Source organism: Mobula hypostoma, chromosome 31 (assembly GCF_963921235.1).
Source record: "Mobula hypostoma chromosome 31, sMobHyp1.1, whole genome shotgun sequence".
Lineage (NCBI taxonomy): Eukaryota > Metazoa > Chordata > Chondrichthyes > Myliobatiformes > Myliobatidae > Mobula > Mobula hypostoma.
In genome coordinates this window covers 3,072,501-3,090,403 of record NC_086127.1, presented here as the reverse complement: position 1 = coordinate 3,090,403, position 17,903 = coordinate 3,072,501, and the positions used below count along the sequence as shown (strand labels likewise).

Below are 17,903 nucleotides of genomic sequence, written 5' to 3'. Positions count from 1 at the left end.
GAGATTTGAGTCTTCATTTGAGCTGACCCCGTCGATCTTCCCGTTGTCCTCCGAAGTACTTTAAAAGTCACCGATTGTGACCACAGCAAAGGGGACCGGTTTTCTGTGGTGGAGCTATCAACCCAGGCACAGGTTGGACAAATGGACAACTCCCCACCGATCAATCCCATTTCTCACTGTAAGAGCTAATTGATCAATCCGCCTGATCGATCCTCCAAAAACACACTTTTTCTGTGCACAACAAAGCTGATTCAGTGACCAAAACATGTGTCTGAGGTCTATATCATCTGACCTCCTATTTTATCTTCCCGTGCTGTGTACCCTCTGTCTCTCAAATAACTCCTCCTTCCTTTCTCTATGTAAGAAATGCAGAAACAGGCAAAAGTCTTTGAGAGTATAAACACGCTGCCGATAAATCATAACATCGATTGTCCATCAAATTACGCCGCCTTCGGTCACCATAGCAACTTACGAGCTGCTCGGTGCCACCTCCAACTCAGCAGAAATCCAAAAGTTAGCCAGTTCTTTCTCGTGCCTTAAAGTGACAGTCCAAAAGTTAGTCTTCGTCTCTCTCTCTCTCTCTCTCTCTCTCTCTCTCTCTCTCGTTTCAAAACAATATGTCGGTGTTAAATAGCTCTCTCTCTCTCTCTCTTTTCAAAACAATATGTCGGTGTTAAATAGCTCTCTCTCTCTCTCTCTTTTCAAAACAATATGTCGGTGTTAAATAGCTCTCTCTCTCTCTCTCTCTTTTCAAAAGCACAGTTCATAGGGGTAATTCAGGACCTCGTCACACTACACTGGTGGCTTTGTCCACTTTCATCATGAATCGTTTGTTCCGCATTTCTTGTTTTCGGTTCGGGGAAAATGCTCTCTGAGTTCCGTTGCCACAGGCGGGTCCGCAAGTCAGCGTCCTGCGGTGTAATCTGATAGTTCAATTACAACAGTGCCTCCTTATCTTGTGCTGGATGCAGAAGCAATGTGTCATTCGGCCATCAGACCGGCGGCCTCCACCATTCACTGTGTCTGATCTGCTGCTGAATGCGTCTGGCTCATTCCTCTTAGCCGCCAAATCCTTAATCGTGCTCAACTTGAATTTAAATGTACCCAGTGATCTAGGCTTGCTTTATTGAGATTCTCGTGAATGTTTCTGCTGCAAACGTGGCCACTTCTCGAAAGAAGAATTTGTGCTCCATGTTAATAGGCTGGCTCCTTTATTTATCGTCTCATTGAACGAATCTCTGTTCGGTAAGGAGCCATAGTCTTCCAGCTCATCACGGTGACCCGTTAAAGAGATTTGTAAGATGACAAATGTTCTGGTCGATGTAAGATCCTGCTGTAATGTGACACACTTACCATCCATCGCATCCCAAAGAGTAATGACGTCAGGAGATATGGCGGGAGGCCTCGTGGCGCACCATCCGCTCTACAAAGTCATGAGAGACTCAACACGTGTCAATGCGCGCAGTATTTATGTGTCGGGTAGGGACTCAACAAGGAGTTTAAGGTGAGAAGGGAATAATCTAAAACAGGCCCGATGTACAGCAGTTTTGTCCAGGATGACCCGAGGGGGATCGCTTCACCATTTCGAATTCTATTATATAGGATGGTCGACTTACAGATTCAGCTGCCAGAGGAACAGTTTGAGGCAGTCACAAAACCAGCATTTAAAATGTCCTTCGTCGGGTCCGTGCATGGGAAACGTTTCGAGGAACGTGGGGGAAACGACAGCAATTTGGAGGAGTTTCCACGAGGGTCTTGGTCATCAAAATGCAGTTGGGCCGAGGGGCCGGCCTCCGTGTTGTATAAGTCTCAGACTTTATAATTATTTCACTATCGACCCATATACACATTGTTTGTTTGTCAGCCTCTACCTGTTGATGTATAGAATTTTTCAGGAACATTCAAGTTTTCCCTGAAAATGCCAACAATAAATTTACTTTAAATAGTAATTGATAACATGGGCTATACGCTATGGTACGATGATAGACTTCCGTTGATTCGTTGATCATTTAATTAACCTGCGACAGACAGTTACTCTTCTCGCATTTTATTTTTCATGTTTTTCATTTGACCCTTCTCCAGGCATATCCCCCACATTCCCACTGACAATGGCACTGTGTATAAGTTATAGTTACGCACCCAGCACAAACGGCTGTAGGATACAGATTAGCGTCCATAAAGATTACTACAGTGTCCCTAGCCTCTGCCTGGGGTTTACTAATATTTTCTCGGGTTTAATTCGCGAGTGTCTTTCGGCCTCTTGCAATCAGATGTCCCGTGAAAAACTACAGCTGCGAGCAAATACTTCGAGGACAGCAACATATGAACCTATACTGGTGGTTTCGTCGACTTTCGACTTGAATGGTTTGTTCTACATTGCTTGCTTTCAGTTCGTGGGAAATACTTTCCGAGTTCCATTCCTTACAAACGGGTCTGCACGTCAGCGTCCAGCATGGCCTGCAGTGTAATCCGATATTTCATTTACAACACTACCTCTTTTTATTTGTGCTGGATGTAGAAAGCAATGGGTCATTCCGCCATCAATCCTGCTCCAGTGGGTGGTTGTGGTCTGCGGCTAGCCCCTGCATTTCTAATGACCAGCGCTATTTATTAATTTTGTGTTTATATGATTTCCTGCGATTTTGGTGGGATGGTCAAAGTTACTTCTTGTTATATTTCTGCTAGGATTATAAAGGTATTCTTACTCGTGTGTATGTAGGTCACCCTGACAATAACCGGGGTGTGTAATAATCACCTCCACTGTCGGTATGTGGTTGAGTGGATTCTCTACCCGGGTCATAGCGCCCGGTCCTTTTTTGAGTTTATCACAGTAAAGATATCGTTGTTGAATTTAACGAACTTACTCGTCTCTCATCATGGACAGAAAATCTGCCACAGTACGACCCTCTGAATATCTAACGCAGTAGATCCTTGTATTAGACACGTCTGCCTCTGAAAGTAAATATCTCTGAAAGTCCACTATATCTATGGCTTTTATCATCTTCTACACTTCCATCACGTCACCTGTCACCCCGCTCAGCTCCACAAGGAAAAGGCCCGACCTCGCTCAAGTTCAGAAAAAGGTGTAAAAGTTAGAGAGAAGTCATGAGCTGTAACGCATTCATCCAGGGGGGACTTGGAAGCTGGATCGCCCTGTCTGAGGGTCGGTGGGGCTTAGCACTCTCGCAACGATTGACGGAAGTCCAGCTGACCACTTGAGTTGATTAGGCCTGCAAGGCTGCAGAGAAAGTCCTGAAAAGGAGTGGGTTTAGCAGAGAGGGTGACGTAGTGAGCTGTAGGTACATCAGAGGATGAAGGGTGCAATATCAGTGCCTACACATTTGAAACGTTAACTGGGGTTAAGCTACAAAACGATGAAACACAAGTTGCTCATTGGTTCTGTTCATCAACACTATGGCCGGATTGGATAGCGCGCAGCAATTCCAGGAATGATTCCTCTGCGATCTCCTGGACACGCTCCACATGGTTTCGAAATGTTTCTGTGAAGGAATCAACAGGGATTAGAAACAATACTCCATCCTAGACCAGAGCAAGGACTCAACGTGATTGGTTGATGACACCCGTCTGTCCACAAGGTCAATGGGTCCGTCTGTTGTAGAGCTGAGACCTCACCAGGGCATAAACCTGGGCGGAAGGCATGCAGATATTGGGGTGCCCAATCGGCAAGATCCCCTTATCGGCCTCACTGCTGAAGTCCCGATGGAAGCAAGGCAATTAGGTTTGGCACCAGCTTGACTGTAGGAGATGCCGGAAGGATATTTTAGCTACGTCACATCCGGGGTTCAACTCCGGATTTTGTGCGGCTTTAGTTCCATTGCCTTCGTCTCCCCCGAGGCTACCCACAACGTTTTAACTATAATGTCTGATTTAGCATATTGTGCCTGACTATCGTCGATATTACTCCATATCAAAGCACTGAATTGTGTGAGATCTAATTACCGCTTTCTTGGTTAGATTATGGCAACGTACTCGCCAGCACTATAGTACGGTAATGACCTGCAACAGTGCGTCGGCACAGCCTGGAGATAACAAGATTTATTCACTCCCGATGACGTGATCATTGTAATCCTTCATGAGGCTTTGTGGATCAATTGAATAAAATTCGGAAAATATGTCGCTCAGGTGGGTGTGGGTAGCATTGAGTTCTTCGCCAACAGAGATGGTGTTGGGGAGGGTGGAATTCTTTAAAACAAAATGCGGTGAATCTGTAGAATTCTTTACCACAGACGGCTGTAGAGGTGGAATATATTTAACACCGATGTTGATAGATCCTTGATCAGTAAGGTTGTGAAAGATTGTAGTGGGAAGGAAGGAACATAGCGTTGACAAGGATGATAGATCATCCGTGATAAAATGGCGGAGCAATTCTATGGATCGAATACCTCAGTTCTGCGCTTGCGCCTTCTGGCCGTATGGTTCCAACCTCCACCCGCAACACCCCCCACCCCCAAAGGAAAGGGGAATCCAGAAATGGTGCTCATGGATTTCATGTGACAGGAGGATGAAAGAATAAATTAGAAGTAAAGTGAGGAGCAATTTGGCCACCCAGTGTGCCGTGAGTATATGAAAGGAGCTGCCAGGGGAAGTTGCATTCTAGGAACATCCACCGGAAGTGTGTCGAGTATGGACCGGAAAGTGTAGATTGGCAGTGGCGGGATGGACACTGTAATCGGCATGGGCAATTTGAACCAAGGGCCTTGCATCCGTGCTCTATTGTTCTTTGAATGTAATTATATTTCTATAAAAGCTTAGACTCCAGAGAGTGAAAGAAACATTGTTTTAAACAAAGGAATAATTGGTCCATAATTAGTTAAAATCACTCCAAGATATGAATCAAATCTTGCCGGGTGACCACAAACCAAAAACGCTTGAACATCTCGCTCTCTGACCAGCGGTGGTTGGACTCGGGGTTAGAGGCCGAGCATGCAAGTTTGCCTCCTCGGGAGCTCTGCGGCACCGCATTTCGCTGGGACTCACTGACAACAAAGGCAGAGACAGCGGAGATCACTACAGCGCATGAACCAGTTTCCGCAGCTGTCAGACGACACGAGCCTTGAGGAAAAGGAACCAGGCTCCCGAACGATGAAGCTCGAAACCCTGGTGCTCAGGAGGGGCAGAGCTGACCGCTTTCGATTCGCCGTTGATCGTTTCCATACTTCGTCCCAAGCTATTATGGGGAAGTATAGAGTCAATTCATAAAATGCTGATTCAATAACTTCATAGTCAAAACAAGAGCAAGATAGTTTCTGCTGTGCAATTCTGCAATTTCTGTCTAGCTGTTTACCGCAGTCACGGAATCCACCCCGATAAAGCGGTCCGCACTCAAATCAGGCTTCCAGAACAACGGAAGAAGCTCATGCGTCGGGAACTCAACGGGCCGAGAAGGACATCGCCGTCTCTGATCATTTCGCTCGCTTTGCGTTGTAAGTATGTACACTCTTTACGAGACAGAAGTAGAAAATATATATATTCGCAGGTTTAGAGCCAAGGTAGATGGAGCACCGAAGTGCATTCCCTACGGCACGAAGGTTGTGCCAAACATTACCCACTGTGCTACGCGATCTCTAAGTTTTTTTTAAGAAAGTGCTGGTCGCACTCAGCAAGTCAGGTTTCATCTTTCGGAAAGGAAAGAGAGTCTGTCAGTGGTTATCTCATCACCAAACAGCCGGAGTAGCCGGGTGATACACGCAGCTAAACATCGGCCCGCGCTTCCGAATGCAAAGGCAGCACCCACGGAGAAGAAACCGCATCTTGACTGCACACGGCTGGCGGGGTGACGTGCCAGCCGATCAGGTTGAAAAGTGGTCAGCCGTGTAAATGGCCTGATGGAGGCATTATGTCCCACTTGTATCAGTCGTTGCCGGAACGGCCCTTGGAGAACGGTGTGCACTTGTGTCACCCCGTTCCGGGAAAGACGAGCTGAAACGGAAAAGCACAGCGAAATATTCACAAGGGGGTTTCCCGGACGAAAACACCTGAGTTATGAATACAGGCTGTAAAAGCTATGTATTCATTCCTTGGAACAGTGGGAAATGAGGTCCGACCTTATAGAAATGTTTAAAATTATGAATAGAATAGACGAAGTGAACGATGTCTTCCCAAGACTAGGCATGACAGATGTAAGGTGTGGGAGGAAAAGCTCAGAAGGGACCTGAGCGGCAAAAGTTTCCACACAGAGGTTGGTCGGTACAGATTTATAAAGCGTGTTAGGGGAAATATTTTCATGCAGAAGGATGACTGTATAGAGAGAGAGGTACAGAAGAAGAGGTTCAGGCAGGTACATTAGCATAATTTAATAAGAATCTGGACAGATACTCGAGGGAAGGTTCAGGGGGATTTTGGCTGAGCACGGGAAATTGCGATTAGCTGGCTGGAGAAGGAGTCGACAAGTACTTATTGGGCCGAAGAACTTGCACCAGTTTATTGCTCTATGGTTCTGTGACTGAGATCACGAGGGAGACCGACAGAGTGAATTTACGTAGTCCTCATATGTTCGTGTTTTTTTTTCGGCTGAGGAGGGGCTGCTGAAAGCAGGGGTGTATATTTAAGATCAGAGACGCGGGACTTAAATCTGATACCTGAAACTGACGTAGTTTTGGACTGAGCGGCCCAGAGAAATTGTTTGAGGATGATACTTCAGCGCAGTTAAAAACAAACATCTGGAGGAGTGCAGGATGAAAATGAGTTGTGACGCCAGCATCTCGCTGAGCATCATATGCAGCAGAAGGGCGGAATGCTGTGTGTTCCTGTGTCTATACCTAATTCCAGAGAACACAACTTCAGTTCAGTCAGTAACTCATTCCACCGAGATGCAACACAGAGCGTCATAGGAAGTCATTCCTGCCTGTGGCCATCAAACTTTACAACTCCTCCATTGGAGGGTCAGACGCCTTGAGCCAATGGGCTGGTCCTGGACTTATTTTCCTGACATAATTTACATATTACTATTTAATTATTTATGGTTTTATTACTATTTAATTATTTATGGTTCAACCGTAACGAAAACCAGTTTACCCCGGGATCAATAAAGTATGACTATGACTATGACTATGACTAACAGTGCATACAATAGATCAACCTCTCAGTCAGCGAAGACTTTCTAAACCTCATTGAGGTTTCCTCTCAAGATAATCTACATAAACCAGCTATTAATATTCGAAAACTTCTATGAACAACGACCGATTTAATGGCATCCGTTCTGAAATGAGGAGGCGTCAGTCCAGCTCCACTCTCAACAATGCAACATGTAATGGAACTATCTCCTCCTTATATTCCCCTAAGTACAATTTGCAATGTGGGTACATATCCTGATGATGCCCCTCCAGAACCTTTGCTACTGAAGGATAGACGGGGATGGACAGGGAATGCCGATCCCACCAGCGAAGGGATAAATAAACCGAAGCTTCCCTTCCCTCGGAAACGGATCATTAAAACCCAGCGTGTGGGAGATTCCGCCTTCTGCTGCTGGAAACACGGGCATAGGGACGGGTCAGAGCTGCGGGAATCTCTCACTTCCGAGACGTTGCTCTTTATTCGGTACTATATGGAAAATGTGGCGTTTCTAACAACACTTCAGACATCACCGGAATCCCGCGGAAGGTGTTCATTAAGTTGATTCCATTATCAGAAGGAAATCGTTGATCCCTACGAGAGCGAATTTGCTACAGTTCCACTACTCAGTGACGATCAAATGACTCAGTCTCATATCAGTGTTCATAAAATTGACATAGTGTCCTTCCGAATGAGCAGAAAGCTCGTGGGGTGGTGGGTTAAGGACCCTATTACAGGTGATGTGGCGGGAAATTGGGGTGAGGGCAGAAGTGCGCTAAATGGAAGAGATGCGGTTGATGGTGGAGGAAGGGAACCTGCTTTCTTTGAAGAAGGAGGATACCTCCTTAGTATCTGAAACTCAAGCCTCTTCCAGAGAGCAGAGGACGCGGAACATACACTCAGTGAGCACTGAATTAGGTACGGGGGGCACAGTGAAGTTCCCACTGCGTGTCCACTTCGATATATTTATCAGCAGCCAGTGAATTTGCTTCAGGAAGTTTTATTTTAAATATCACTGTCAGATGTAATTAGTCCTTGCTGGGAAAAGAAATAGAAACATGCAGAATAACAAGACACATTCGGAGAGCCGCACTATTTAAAAGACAGCCTTGGAATCGTATGAATACCAGATGTACTGCTTTGGCAATTGGGCGCATTGAAACACCATAACACATACCCGTGCTGTCTCTGTTCTTACCTGGCGCTGGTCTCCAGTGTCTGTACGTAGCGAAATAGTGTATCTGAAATGTATTGGCCCTAACAGTAAGTGAAAGCACCCTGAGCAATATTCACTCGATAACGCGCTCATAAACCTGAGCACCACCGTATTCGCCACGCAACGCCGCGCACTGTGGCACAACGCCTGTGTTAAACCACCTGTGTCTTTACTTGAATACCCATTCCTAACGTGTTGTTCCAGCCAGAATCACGACTTGAGAGCACGATGTGAATAATTAAATGTGATCTTTGCCAGAGAGGAATCACAACCCGCATCCTGGTCCGGTTCGGTTGGTACAGTCACTTTAACTTGTTGTTTATAGAAACATAGAAACATAGAAAATAGTCACTTTAACTTGTTATTTATAGAAACATAGAAACATAGAAAATAGGTGCAGGAGTAGGCCATTTGGCCCTTCGAGCCTGCACCGCCATTTATTATGATCATGGCTGATCATCCAACTCAGAACCCCGCCCCAGCCTTCCCTCCATACCCCCTGATCCCCGTAGCCACAAGGACCATATCTAACTCCCTCTTAAATATAGCCAATGAACTGGCCTCAACTGTTTCCTGTGGCAGAGAATTCCACAGATTCACCACTCTCTGTGTGAAGAAGTTTTTCCTAATCTCGGTCCTAAAAGGCTTCCCCTTTATCCTCAAACTGTGACCCCTCGTTCTGGACTTCCCCAACATCGGGAACAATCTTCCTGCATCGAGCCTGTCCAATCCCTTTAGGATTTTATACGTTTCAATCAGATCCCCCCTCAATCTTCTAAATTCCAACGAGTACAAGCCCAGTTCATCCAGTCTTTCTTCATATGAAAGTCCTGCCATCCCAGGAATATTGTCAGAGTATAAAACTCCAGCGACAACTCAGGACAAACACCGCAGCGGGGTTTATTGCACGGAGTCGGCAGCAGGAAGAGCACTCTGAACAATGATCAAAACCTATGCCGTTGGAATAATCTATTCTATGAACAGCGGTCATTCCCTTTCTCCAAAGTTAACTGGGTACCCATTGACTGGACCTGTACAGATTTCAAGGTCAGCCCATTTATAAAGCCATCTTTAGCAGTTGTCCGCTGGTGGGCCATTACAGAAATTTGTCAACTGGGGCGGAAACATGCCGAGATAACCACATCTCCAAGACAGCAGCTGGTGAAAGACACAGCAAGATAAGACCGCCTTTCCCCTTCGGTTCATTGCTCATTTACTGGAAAGAGTTACAGCAGTGATCACATGAATTTACGAGCATGTCCCTCAAGTTAATTTGCCCGACTTCGCATTTATTTTTATTTTGCAATGTATTTACAGTTCCTCGTCAAAGATCGATGGAATATCGCCGAACATTAAAGTAACGTTCTCTGGGTCTCCTCTTTCTCAGAGTTCTCTGCTGGTATGTTGAATTAATAACAGGATTTTCGTGAGGAAAAGAATTCCGGAGACCCGTTTGTCCGACCTGGCGAAAATGATACCGGGAGTTGATCCTCATTACGTCTCAACAACAGTCTATATAATGGAACCACCTCCGCTTTGCATTTCCTAATTACTAACCACCCCCACTCCACCAACACCCCACGTCCTACCTAGCTACTGAAGTTTAACCGAGGATAGACAGAAAGTGACAGGTCCACCAGTGTAGGAATAAATCAAGCGAATCCCCGGCTCCCTCGCTCCGGGTTCAGAGAAACCAAGAGTGTGCAAGTGTCCGCCTACTGCAGCTGGAAACAGAGGCCACGGACGGTTCGGGGCGGCGGACAGCTCCCTCCTCCCTCGCCCCTGCTGTCTGTTCCTAACTGTGTGTAAAGCGCGGTGTTTCCAATCGCAAATCCAACCGTACCGGATTCCATTTGACATGTTCAAAGAGTTGATGCAATGACCTAGAGAAATCGGTTAATTCTTTCAAGAGCGAATTTGACACAGTTCCAGTATTCAATATCAATAATCCAATAAATTCTCAATCTCATCCAGGAGATCAGAAAAGCGAGTAAATGCTCCTCGCTGTTTAAAAGAAGGGAAACGTGGCTATCAATGGAAGTGAAAGACATAGATAAAACAAAAGGAAGAGCGTATAATCTAACAGAAACTAGTGGGAAACTAAAGCTTTGGGGAAAGCGGCCAGTGAGTGAGTGGGCCAGTGAAGGAGTGGAGCTTTGAGGCTTTGACTCGAGAGGCTTCGCCGAGAAGAGGCGGGGGACAAGCTAGCTCGCAGTTAGTTTTTACAACGTCTCCTGAGACGGTGATGTGCCTCTCATGTGAGATGTGGCAGTCTTGGGGGAACTCCCCTCTCCCGCAGTCACATCTGCCAGAAGTGCATACGGCTGGGCGATCTGGAAGACCGTGTAAGCAGGAGCTGGGTGACCTTCGACTCATAAGGGACAATGAGGCAGTCATAAATGAGAGCTACAGGGAGGTAGTCTCACGTAGGCTGTCGGAAGCAGGTCCTTGGGTAACAGTGAGGGGGGGAAAGCGAAGGTGAGCAGACAGGTAGTGCAGAGCACCCCTGTAGCCATTCCCCTGAATAATAAGTTTACCGTCCTGGATACTGTTGGCGGGGACGACCGACCAGGTGTGAGCCACGGTGGCAGGCCTTCCAGCATTGAGTCTAACCCGGTGGTGCAGAAGCGTGGGACGGAGAAGAGGACACCTGTCGTCATTGGAGACTCCATAGTCAGGGGAGCAGACAGGAGATTTTGTGGACGTGGGAAGGACACCCGCATGGTTTGTTGCCTCCCAGGTTCCAGGGTCCGGGATGTCTCTGACAGGGTGCACGACATCCTGGTACGAGAGGGAAAGCAACCAGAAGTCGTGATACATGTTGGTAACAACGACATAGGCAGGAAGAGGGATGAGGTCCTGAAGTGTGAGTTTCGGGAACTAGGCAGAAGGCTGAAGAACAGGACCTCAAGGGTGGCGTTCTCAGGATTGCTGCCAGTGCTACGTGACAGTGATGGTAAGAATTGGAGGAGATGGCAGTTGAATGCGTGGCTGAGAGTTGGTGCAGGGGGCAGGGTTTTAGATTGTTGGATCATTGGGATCTCTTCTAGGAAAGGTGGGATCTGTACAAATTGGATGGGTTGCGCCTGAACTCGAGGGGGAGCAATATCCTTGCAGGTAGCTTTGCTAGCATGGTTGGGGACGGTTTAAAATAACTTACAAGGGGGATGGGACCCAGAGCGATAGAGCAGTGAAAGAAATGCATGGAGTAAAGCCAGATCTAACATACAGAGAGGTTTTGAGGAAAGAGAAGCAGAATAAACGGTGTAAAGACAGTCAGGTAGAAGGGGTGAAGTGTGTGTACATCAATGCAAGAAGCATCTGGAACAAAGGTGATGAACTGAGAGCTTGGATACATACATGGAATTATGATGTCGTGGTCATTACAGAGACTTGGCTGGCACCAGGGCAGGAATGGATTCTCAGTATTCCTGGATTTCAGGGCTCTAAAAGGGATAGAGAGGGCGGAAAAAGGGGAAGGGGGTGTTAAATACTGGTCAGGGATACTGTTAAAGCGACAGAAAGGGTGGGGAGTGTAGCAGGATCCTCTTTTGAGTTAGTATGAGTGGAATTCAGGAACAGGAAGGGTGCAGTTGCTCTATTTGGGGTACTCTGTAGGCCCCCTGGTAGCAGCAGAGATACAGAGGAGCAGATTGGGAGGCAGATTTTGGAAAGGTGCAAAAATAACAGGGTTGTTATCATGGTTGACCTTAACTTCCCTAATATTGATTGGAATCTGATTAGTTCCAAGGGTTTAGATGGGGCAGAGTTTGTTAAGTGTGTCCAGGACGGATTCTTCTCACAACATGTGGACAGGCCGAACAGGGGGAATGCCACACTAGATCTAGTACTAGGTAATGAACCGGGTCAGGTCACAGATCTCTCAGTGGGTGAGCATCTGGAGGACAGTGACCACCGCTCCCTGGACTTTATAATTATCATGGAAAAGAATATAATCGGAGAGGACAGGACAAATTTTAATTGGGGAAGGGCAAATTATGAGGCTATAAGGCTAGAACTTGCGGGTGTGAATTGGGATGATGTGCAGGAAAATGTACTACGGACATGTAGTCAACATTTAGGGATCTCTTGCAGGATGTAAGGGATAAATTTGTCCCGGTGAGGAAGATAAAGAATGGTAGGGTGAAGGAACCATGTATGAGAAGTGAGGTGGAAAATCTAGTCAGGTGGAAGATGGCAGCATACATGAGTTTTAGGAAGCAAGGATCAGATGGGACTATTGAGGAATATAGGGAAGCAAGAAAGGAGCTTAAGAAGGGGCTGACAAGAGCAAGAAGGAGGCATGAGAAGGCCTTGGCGAGCAGGGTAAAGAAAAAACCACAAGGCATTCTTCCATTATGTGAACAAAAAAAGGATGACAGGAGTGAAGTTAGGACCGATTAGAGATAAAGGTGGGAAGATGTGCCTGGAGGCTGTGGAAGTGAGCGAGGTCCTCAGTGAATACTTTTCTTCGGTATTCACCAATGAGAGGGAACTTGATGATGGTGAGGACAATATGAGTGAGGCTGATGTTCTGGAGCATGTTGATATTAAGGGAGAGGAGGTGTTGGAGTTGTTAAAATACATTAGGACGGATAAGTCCCCGGGGCCTGAAGGATTATTCCCCAGGCTGCTCCACGAGGCGAGGGAAGAGAATGCTGAGCCTCTGGCTAGTATCTTTATGTCCTCGTTGTCCATGGGAATGGTACTGGAGGACTGGAGGGAGGCGAATGTTGTGCCCGTGTTCAAAAAAGGTAGTAGGGATAGTCCGGGTAATTATAGACCAGTGAGCCTTACGTCTGTGGTGGGAAAGCTGTTAGAAAAGGTTCTTAGAGAGAGGATATCTAGGCATTTAGAGAATCATGGTCTGATCAGGGACAGTCGGCATGGCTTTGTGAAGGGCAGATCGTGTATAACAAGCTTGATAGAGTTCTTTGAGGAGGTGACCAGGCACATAGATGAGGGTAGTGCAGTGGATGTGATCTATCTGGATTTTAGTCAGGCATTTGGCAAGGTTCCACATGGTAGGCTTATTCAGAAAGTCAGAACGCATGGGATCCAGGGAAGTTTAGCTAGGTGGATTCAGAATGTACTTGCCTGCAGAAGGCAGAGGGTCGTGGTGGAGGGAGTACATTCATATTGGAGGAATGTGACTAGTGGTGTCCCACAAGGATCTGTTCTGGGACCTCTAATTTTCGTGATTTTTATTAACGACCAGGACGTGCGGGTAGAAGGGTGGGTTGGCAAGTTTGCAGACGACACAAAGGTTGGCGGTGTTGTAGACAGTGTAGAGGATTGTCGAAGGTGGCAGAGAGACATTGATAGGATGCAGAAGTGGGCTGAGAATGGCAGATGGAGTTCAACCCGGAGAAGTGTGATGTGGTACGCTTTGGAAAGACAAACTCCAAGCAGAATACTTGGAAGTGTGGAGTAGCAGTAGGACCTAGGGATAAATGTCCACACATCCCTGAAAGTTGCCTCACAGCTAGATGTGGTAGTTAAGAAAGCTAATGGGGTGTTAGCTTTCAGAAGTCGAGGGATTGAGTTTAAGAGTCGGGATGTAATGATGCAGCTCTATAAAACTCTGGTTAGGCCACACTTGGAGTACACTGCCCAGTTCTGGTCGCCTCCCTGTAGGAAGGATGTGGAAACATTGGAAATGGTACAGAGGAGATTTACCGGAATGCTGCCTGGTTTAGAGATTATGGATTATGATCAGTGATTAAGGGAGCTAGGGCTTTACTCTTTGGAGAGAAGGAGGGTGGGAGGAGACATGATAGAGGTGTACAAGAGAATGAGAGGAATAGATAGAGTGGATAGCCAGCCCTTCTTCCCCAGGGCACCACTGCTCAATACAAGAGGACATGGCTTTAAGGTAAGAGGTGGGAAGTTCAAGGGGGATATTAGAGGAAGGGTTTTTACTCAGAGAGTGGTTGGTGCGTGGAATGCACTGCCTGAGTCAGTGGTGGAGGCAGATACTCTAGTGAAGTTTAACAGACTACTAGACAGGTATATGGAGGAATTTAAGTTGGGGGCTTATATGGGAGGGAGGGTTTGAGGGTCGGCACAACATTTTGGACCGATGGGCCTGTACTGTGCTGTATTATACTATAATTCTAAGTCTATAAAATAGAAAGGTGGATGAACAACAGAGTGAGACAAACGACATGAGAGGACATGTTGAGAGAGGGATAAGGTGTTGCGGAATGCTGAACAAGAGTGGCCATTACCGGAAGCTTGAGGAATAGATGTTGAAGGCTACCCAGACAGTAGATAAGGTTTTGCTCTTCCAACCTGAGTGTGGCCTCATCTCGACAGTAGCGCAGGCCATGGATTGACATATTGGAACGGGAAGTGGAATTTAAATGTTTGGCCACTGGGAGAACCCGATTTCATTTCTGGCGGACTCCAGTGGTAGGTACAGGTGCTAGGCGAAGCGGTCTGCTGCTCTGCGTTGGGTCTCACTGATACACAAGAGGTCACACCGGGTGCAGCGAACATCGAAAGTGACCAGAACCGACTCACAGGTGAAGAGTCTGAAATATAGAGTTGACTGCTCGAGGGACACACTACAAAAAAAAAATATCAATCAGAACATGAACCATCGAGGCATAAGTGATTGTGGGTGTGCTGGTGTAAAGTAGATGGTGACAGTCTGTTTGCGGATACTGGGCAAATACCCCGCTCCTGTGCCTTGACATTGTTTGACTCTACCGGCAATGTTGGTGTGATCTAGCGCCCTCTGCTGGCTTGGGAACAAGGGACCGGCTCTGTTTTTCAGACACAATGTTATTGGACTGACGTTCCACAAATGAGGGAGTGTCTTTGTCCCTGGTAGACGACTGTGAAAGGAAATGCTTTTCATTGATAATCTGGTTGAAAGTGATTACTATCACCCATTTCTCACCACCACTGAATAACCGGTTTGAGATAAATCGTGGCTGGCTCCGCGTGTAGATAAGAGGCATTCTGCATTTGTTGGTCGGTCCACTGTCCACGGGGTGAACACTGGTGACATTCTCACGAGAAATTTGAATGTTATTGGTCGCGGCTGACCGTTTAGCATCACTTTTTGTTCAATGACCCCGTGGTTCTCCATTAGCTCGTACGATATTTTGGTCTCTAAACAAGCAGGCAATTTATTTAACGGACAAACATGTATTAGGCGTGCAGTTTAGGATTAATATAAAAAAACACATTCAGTCAACGGATGGCAATTAATTGACACTTTATATTTTTATTTCTATAATATGTCCAGAGTAGACCCGTATTCGTGATAGTGATCGAGCGGAATAAGCGTTTACAGACCTTGGAATCTACGATTTGAATTTATCAGCAGGAACTAGATTGACAAATCGATAATAGGTAACACAATGCAATTAAAAATCTGCATATTAGCAAGCACATAATCTCCAACCATCGGGGTCCTCTTTAAACATGTACCTAATAATACAAGTTCATCTAACAACATTACGTCCTGGCTAGTAAAAGGTTTTGGTGTGAAGACGTTTCTTTTCGCGCACTCAGTTGCCACATTTTTGAGACAGCTCTCCACCTGTGAGTTCATGCACACAAATATCTAGTCAGCTAATCATGTGGGAGCAAGTCAGTGCGCAAATGCCTGGTCGAGAGATTCAGTTTTCATTCCGACCAAACATCAGAAAGAGGTAAACCAAGTGACTTTCATTTTGTTTGGTGTCCGTCGGGGTGGTTTGAGTATGTCAGACAGAAACTGTTGATCTCCCGAGATTTTAAGATTCCAGTGTTTACAGAGAACACACACACACACACACATGAATCATCCATTTCTGCGGCAGCTGTGTGTGCTAAAATGCGATAGTAACTGAAATAACATCTGTACTTTGATCCAGTCTCAGGAATTTTCCACCCGCTGTCTATTGTCCAGCCTCCTCAGAGCTCCCAACATTCATTCACCTCCACTTCTCCAAATTACATTTCATCAGCGCGGTACAAACGACGGTGATGTGAGATGATCAAATCTGAAAGCAACAGACGTCAGGGTTTGCAGTGCATAGGGTTCCACACAGCAGAAGACCACAGTCATCCTGTCGATGGTCTATTAATTTGATACGAGAGGACCAAAATATATTGACAACTGATTGCATCGTCTTCCCCTGAGTTACGCTAAAAAGCCCGCAATTGGATATCCTATCTCTGCGATGCATTTGCATTGGCCGGTTCAACAAGCTTGGATCTTGTCCAGTTCACTTTCCTTAAACCAGTCTGAGATCCAATTTGGAAATGTAAAATATCCCGAAACAGTTTACACCCTATGGGGTTGGATGTGTATTGGAGAGGGTATGGTCGTCAATCATAATATCGCGGAGGAAACAAGAATTAAGCTGTTGTTGCAACTGCCGTCTCTGCCCGCAGGGCGATATTGTTCAACAACTGAGATAGGCTGCGAAGGAGCAGATGAAAAGTAATCGGAATAAACGGGAAGGGGCGCGGGCTGTGTGTGTGTGTGTGTGTGTGTGTGTGTGTGTGTGGTGAATGAATTTTGAGAGCACCAGGGAGGCTGGACAACACAGAGCGAGTGGCGAGTTCCTGGGAGTAGATCTGACTGCAGGTGTACACGTACACTGAAATTTAACGAGAAGTACCTAGGGTGGTTAAGAAAGCAAGTGAGACGCTCTCTTTTGCAGCCGTCTTTCAGAGGCCAGCTGAAGGTTCAGAACTATCGCACCCAGCCATGAATTTTCCCTCTGAATAGGCTGGAGATGGACTAATAAGGAAAATTATGAGGGGCACAGATAGAGAAGTGAGTCTGGCCCGTCAGCGCCACATTAGAGCGTGCTGGACAGAGAAAAGAAGAAAACGAAACGGTAAGACCAGTCAGCCGCAAGTATGGATCAATCTTATAACCGAGGAATACGTTGTTGGAAATTCCAAAAAAAAATCTGGCGAAGGGTCTGGGACAGGAAACGTTGGACTAAAATTTGCTCTACACGGAGGCTGTTCTTTGTGGAATATGTTAGCTAACTCACCCTCTACCCCCATACGCTATAGCAATCTTAGCTGAACCACGAACTGGAGACACGAGCATTCCGCCCACACATTGCAGCGAAAAGTGAGCCAACAATGCCAGGATGGACAACCACGTCATTGGGAAAATGGCCGTCCCCTCACACCGCAGCACCCTCATCTCGCCTTCACTGCCCCTCTCCACCCTTACCCGGATCCCAGCCACCCCGTCCGTTTCGAGAGAAATATCCACTCCGTCAGTACGCGGTTGGTAACGCGTGATTTTGAACGCTTCATATGGCGGAATCAGAACCTCTTCCTCACCGGGGATAGACGAGTAATTTTCTATCTGGGCACCGTACTGAGAGAAAATTGTAAATATTGTTTTCTTGCCGAATTCCTCCTCCCCTTGTTTGCAAGAGGTCGAAGCAAAATAGCCAAATTTCATTCGTGATCCCACCTTACCGGAGGACTTTTTCCGCATTCTTCTGTAGGTCGGCTGGGGTGTCTTACCCAAGACCTCTCTCAGTCTCTGGATGGCAACGGAGAGAAGATACTGGAAACTTTTGAAAGGAAATTTCTCCGCGTAGACGGAGTCATTGGCTCCGTACATCCTCATCGCCGTATTGAA

The 17,903-nt window shown here is 46.5% G+C and overlaps 1 protein-coding gene across 1 annotated transcript in view; it reads right to left on the bottom strand.

The window, feature by feature from the left end:
- Window positions 1-4,837: 4,837 nt before the first annotated feature.
- Window positions 4,838-17,903, bottom strand: part of LOC134339918 (uncharacterized) — a 14,191-nt gene continuing 1,125 nt past the window's right edge. Inside the window, exons 2-4 of the mRNA XM_063036705.1 lie at window positions 17,303-17,903; window positions 5,680-5,940; window positions 4,838-5,028 (exon numbers count right to left, since the gene is read on the bottom strand). The exon at window positions 17,303-17,903 is cut by the window's right edge and continues 299 nt beyond it. Of these exons, the coding sequence (XP_062892775.1) occupies window positions 4,838-5,028; window positions 5,680-5,940; window positions 17,303-17,903 (1,053 nt within the window). The remainder of the gene's footprint in view (window positions 5,029-5,679; window positions 5,941-17,302) is intronic.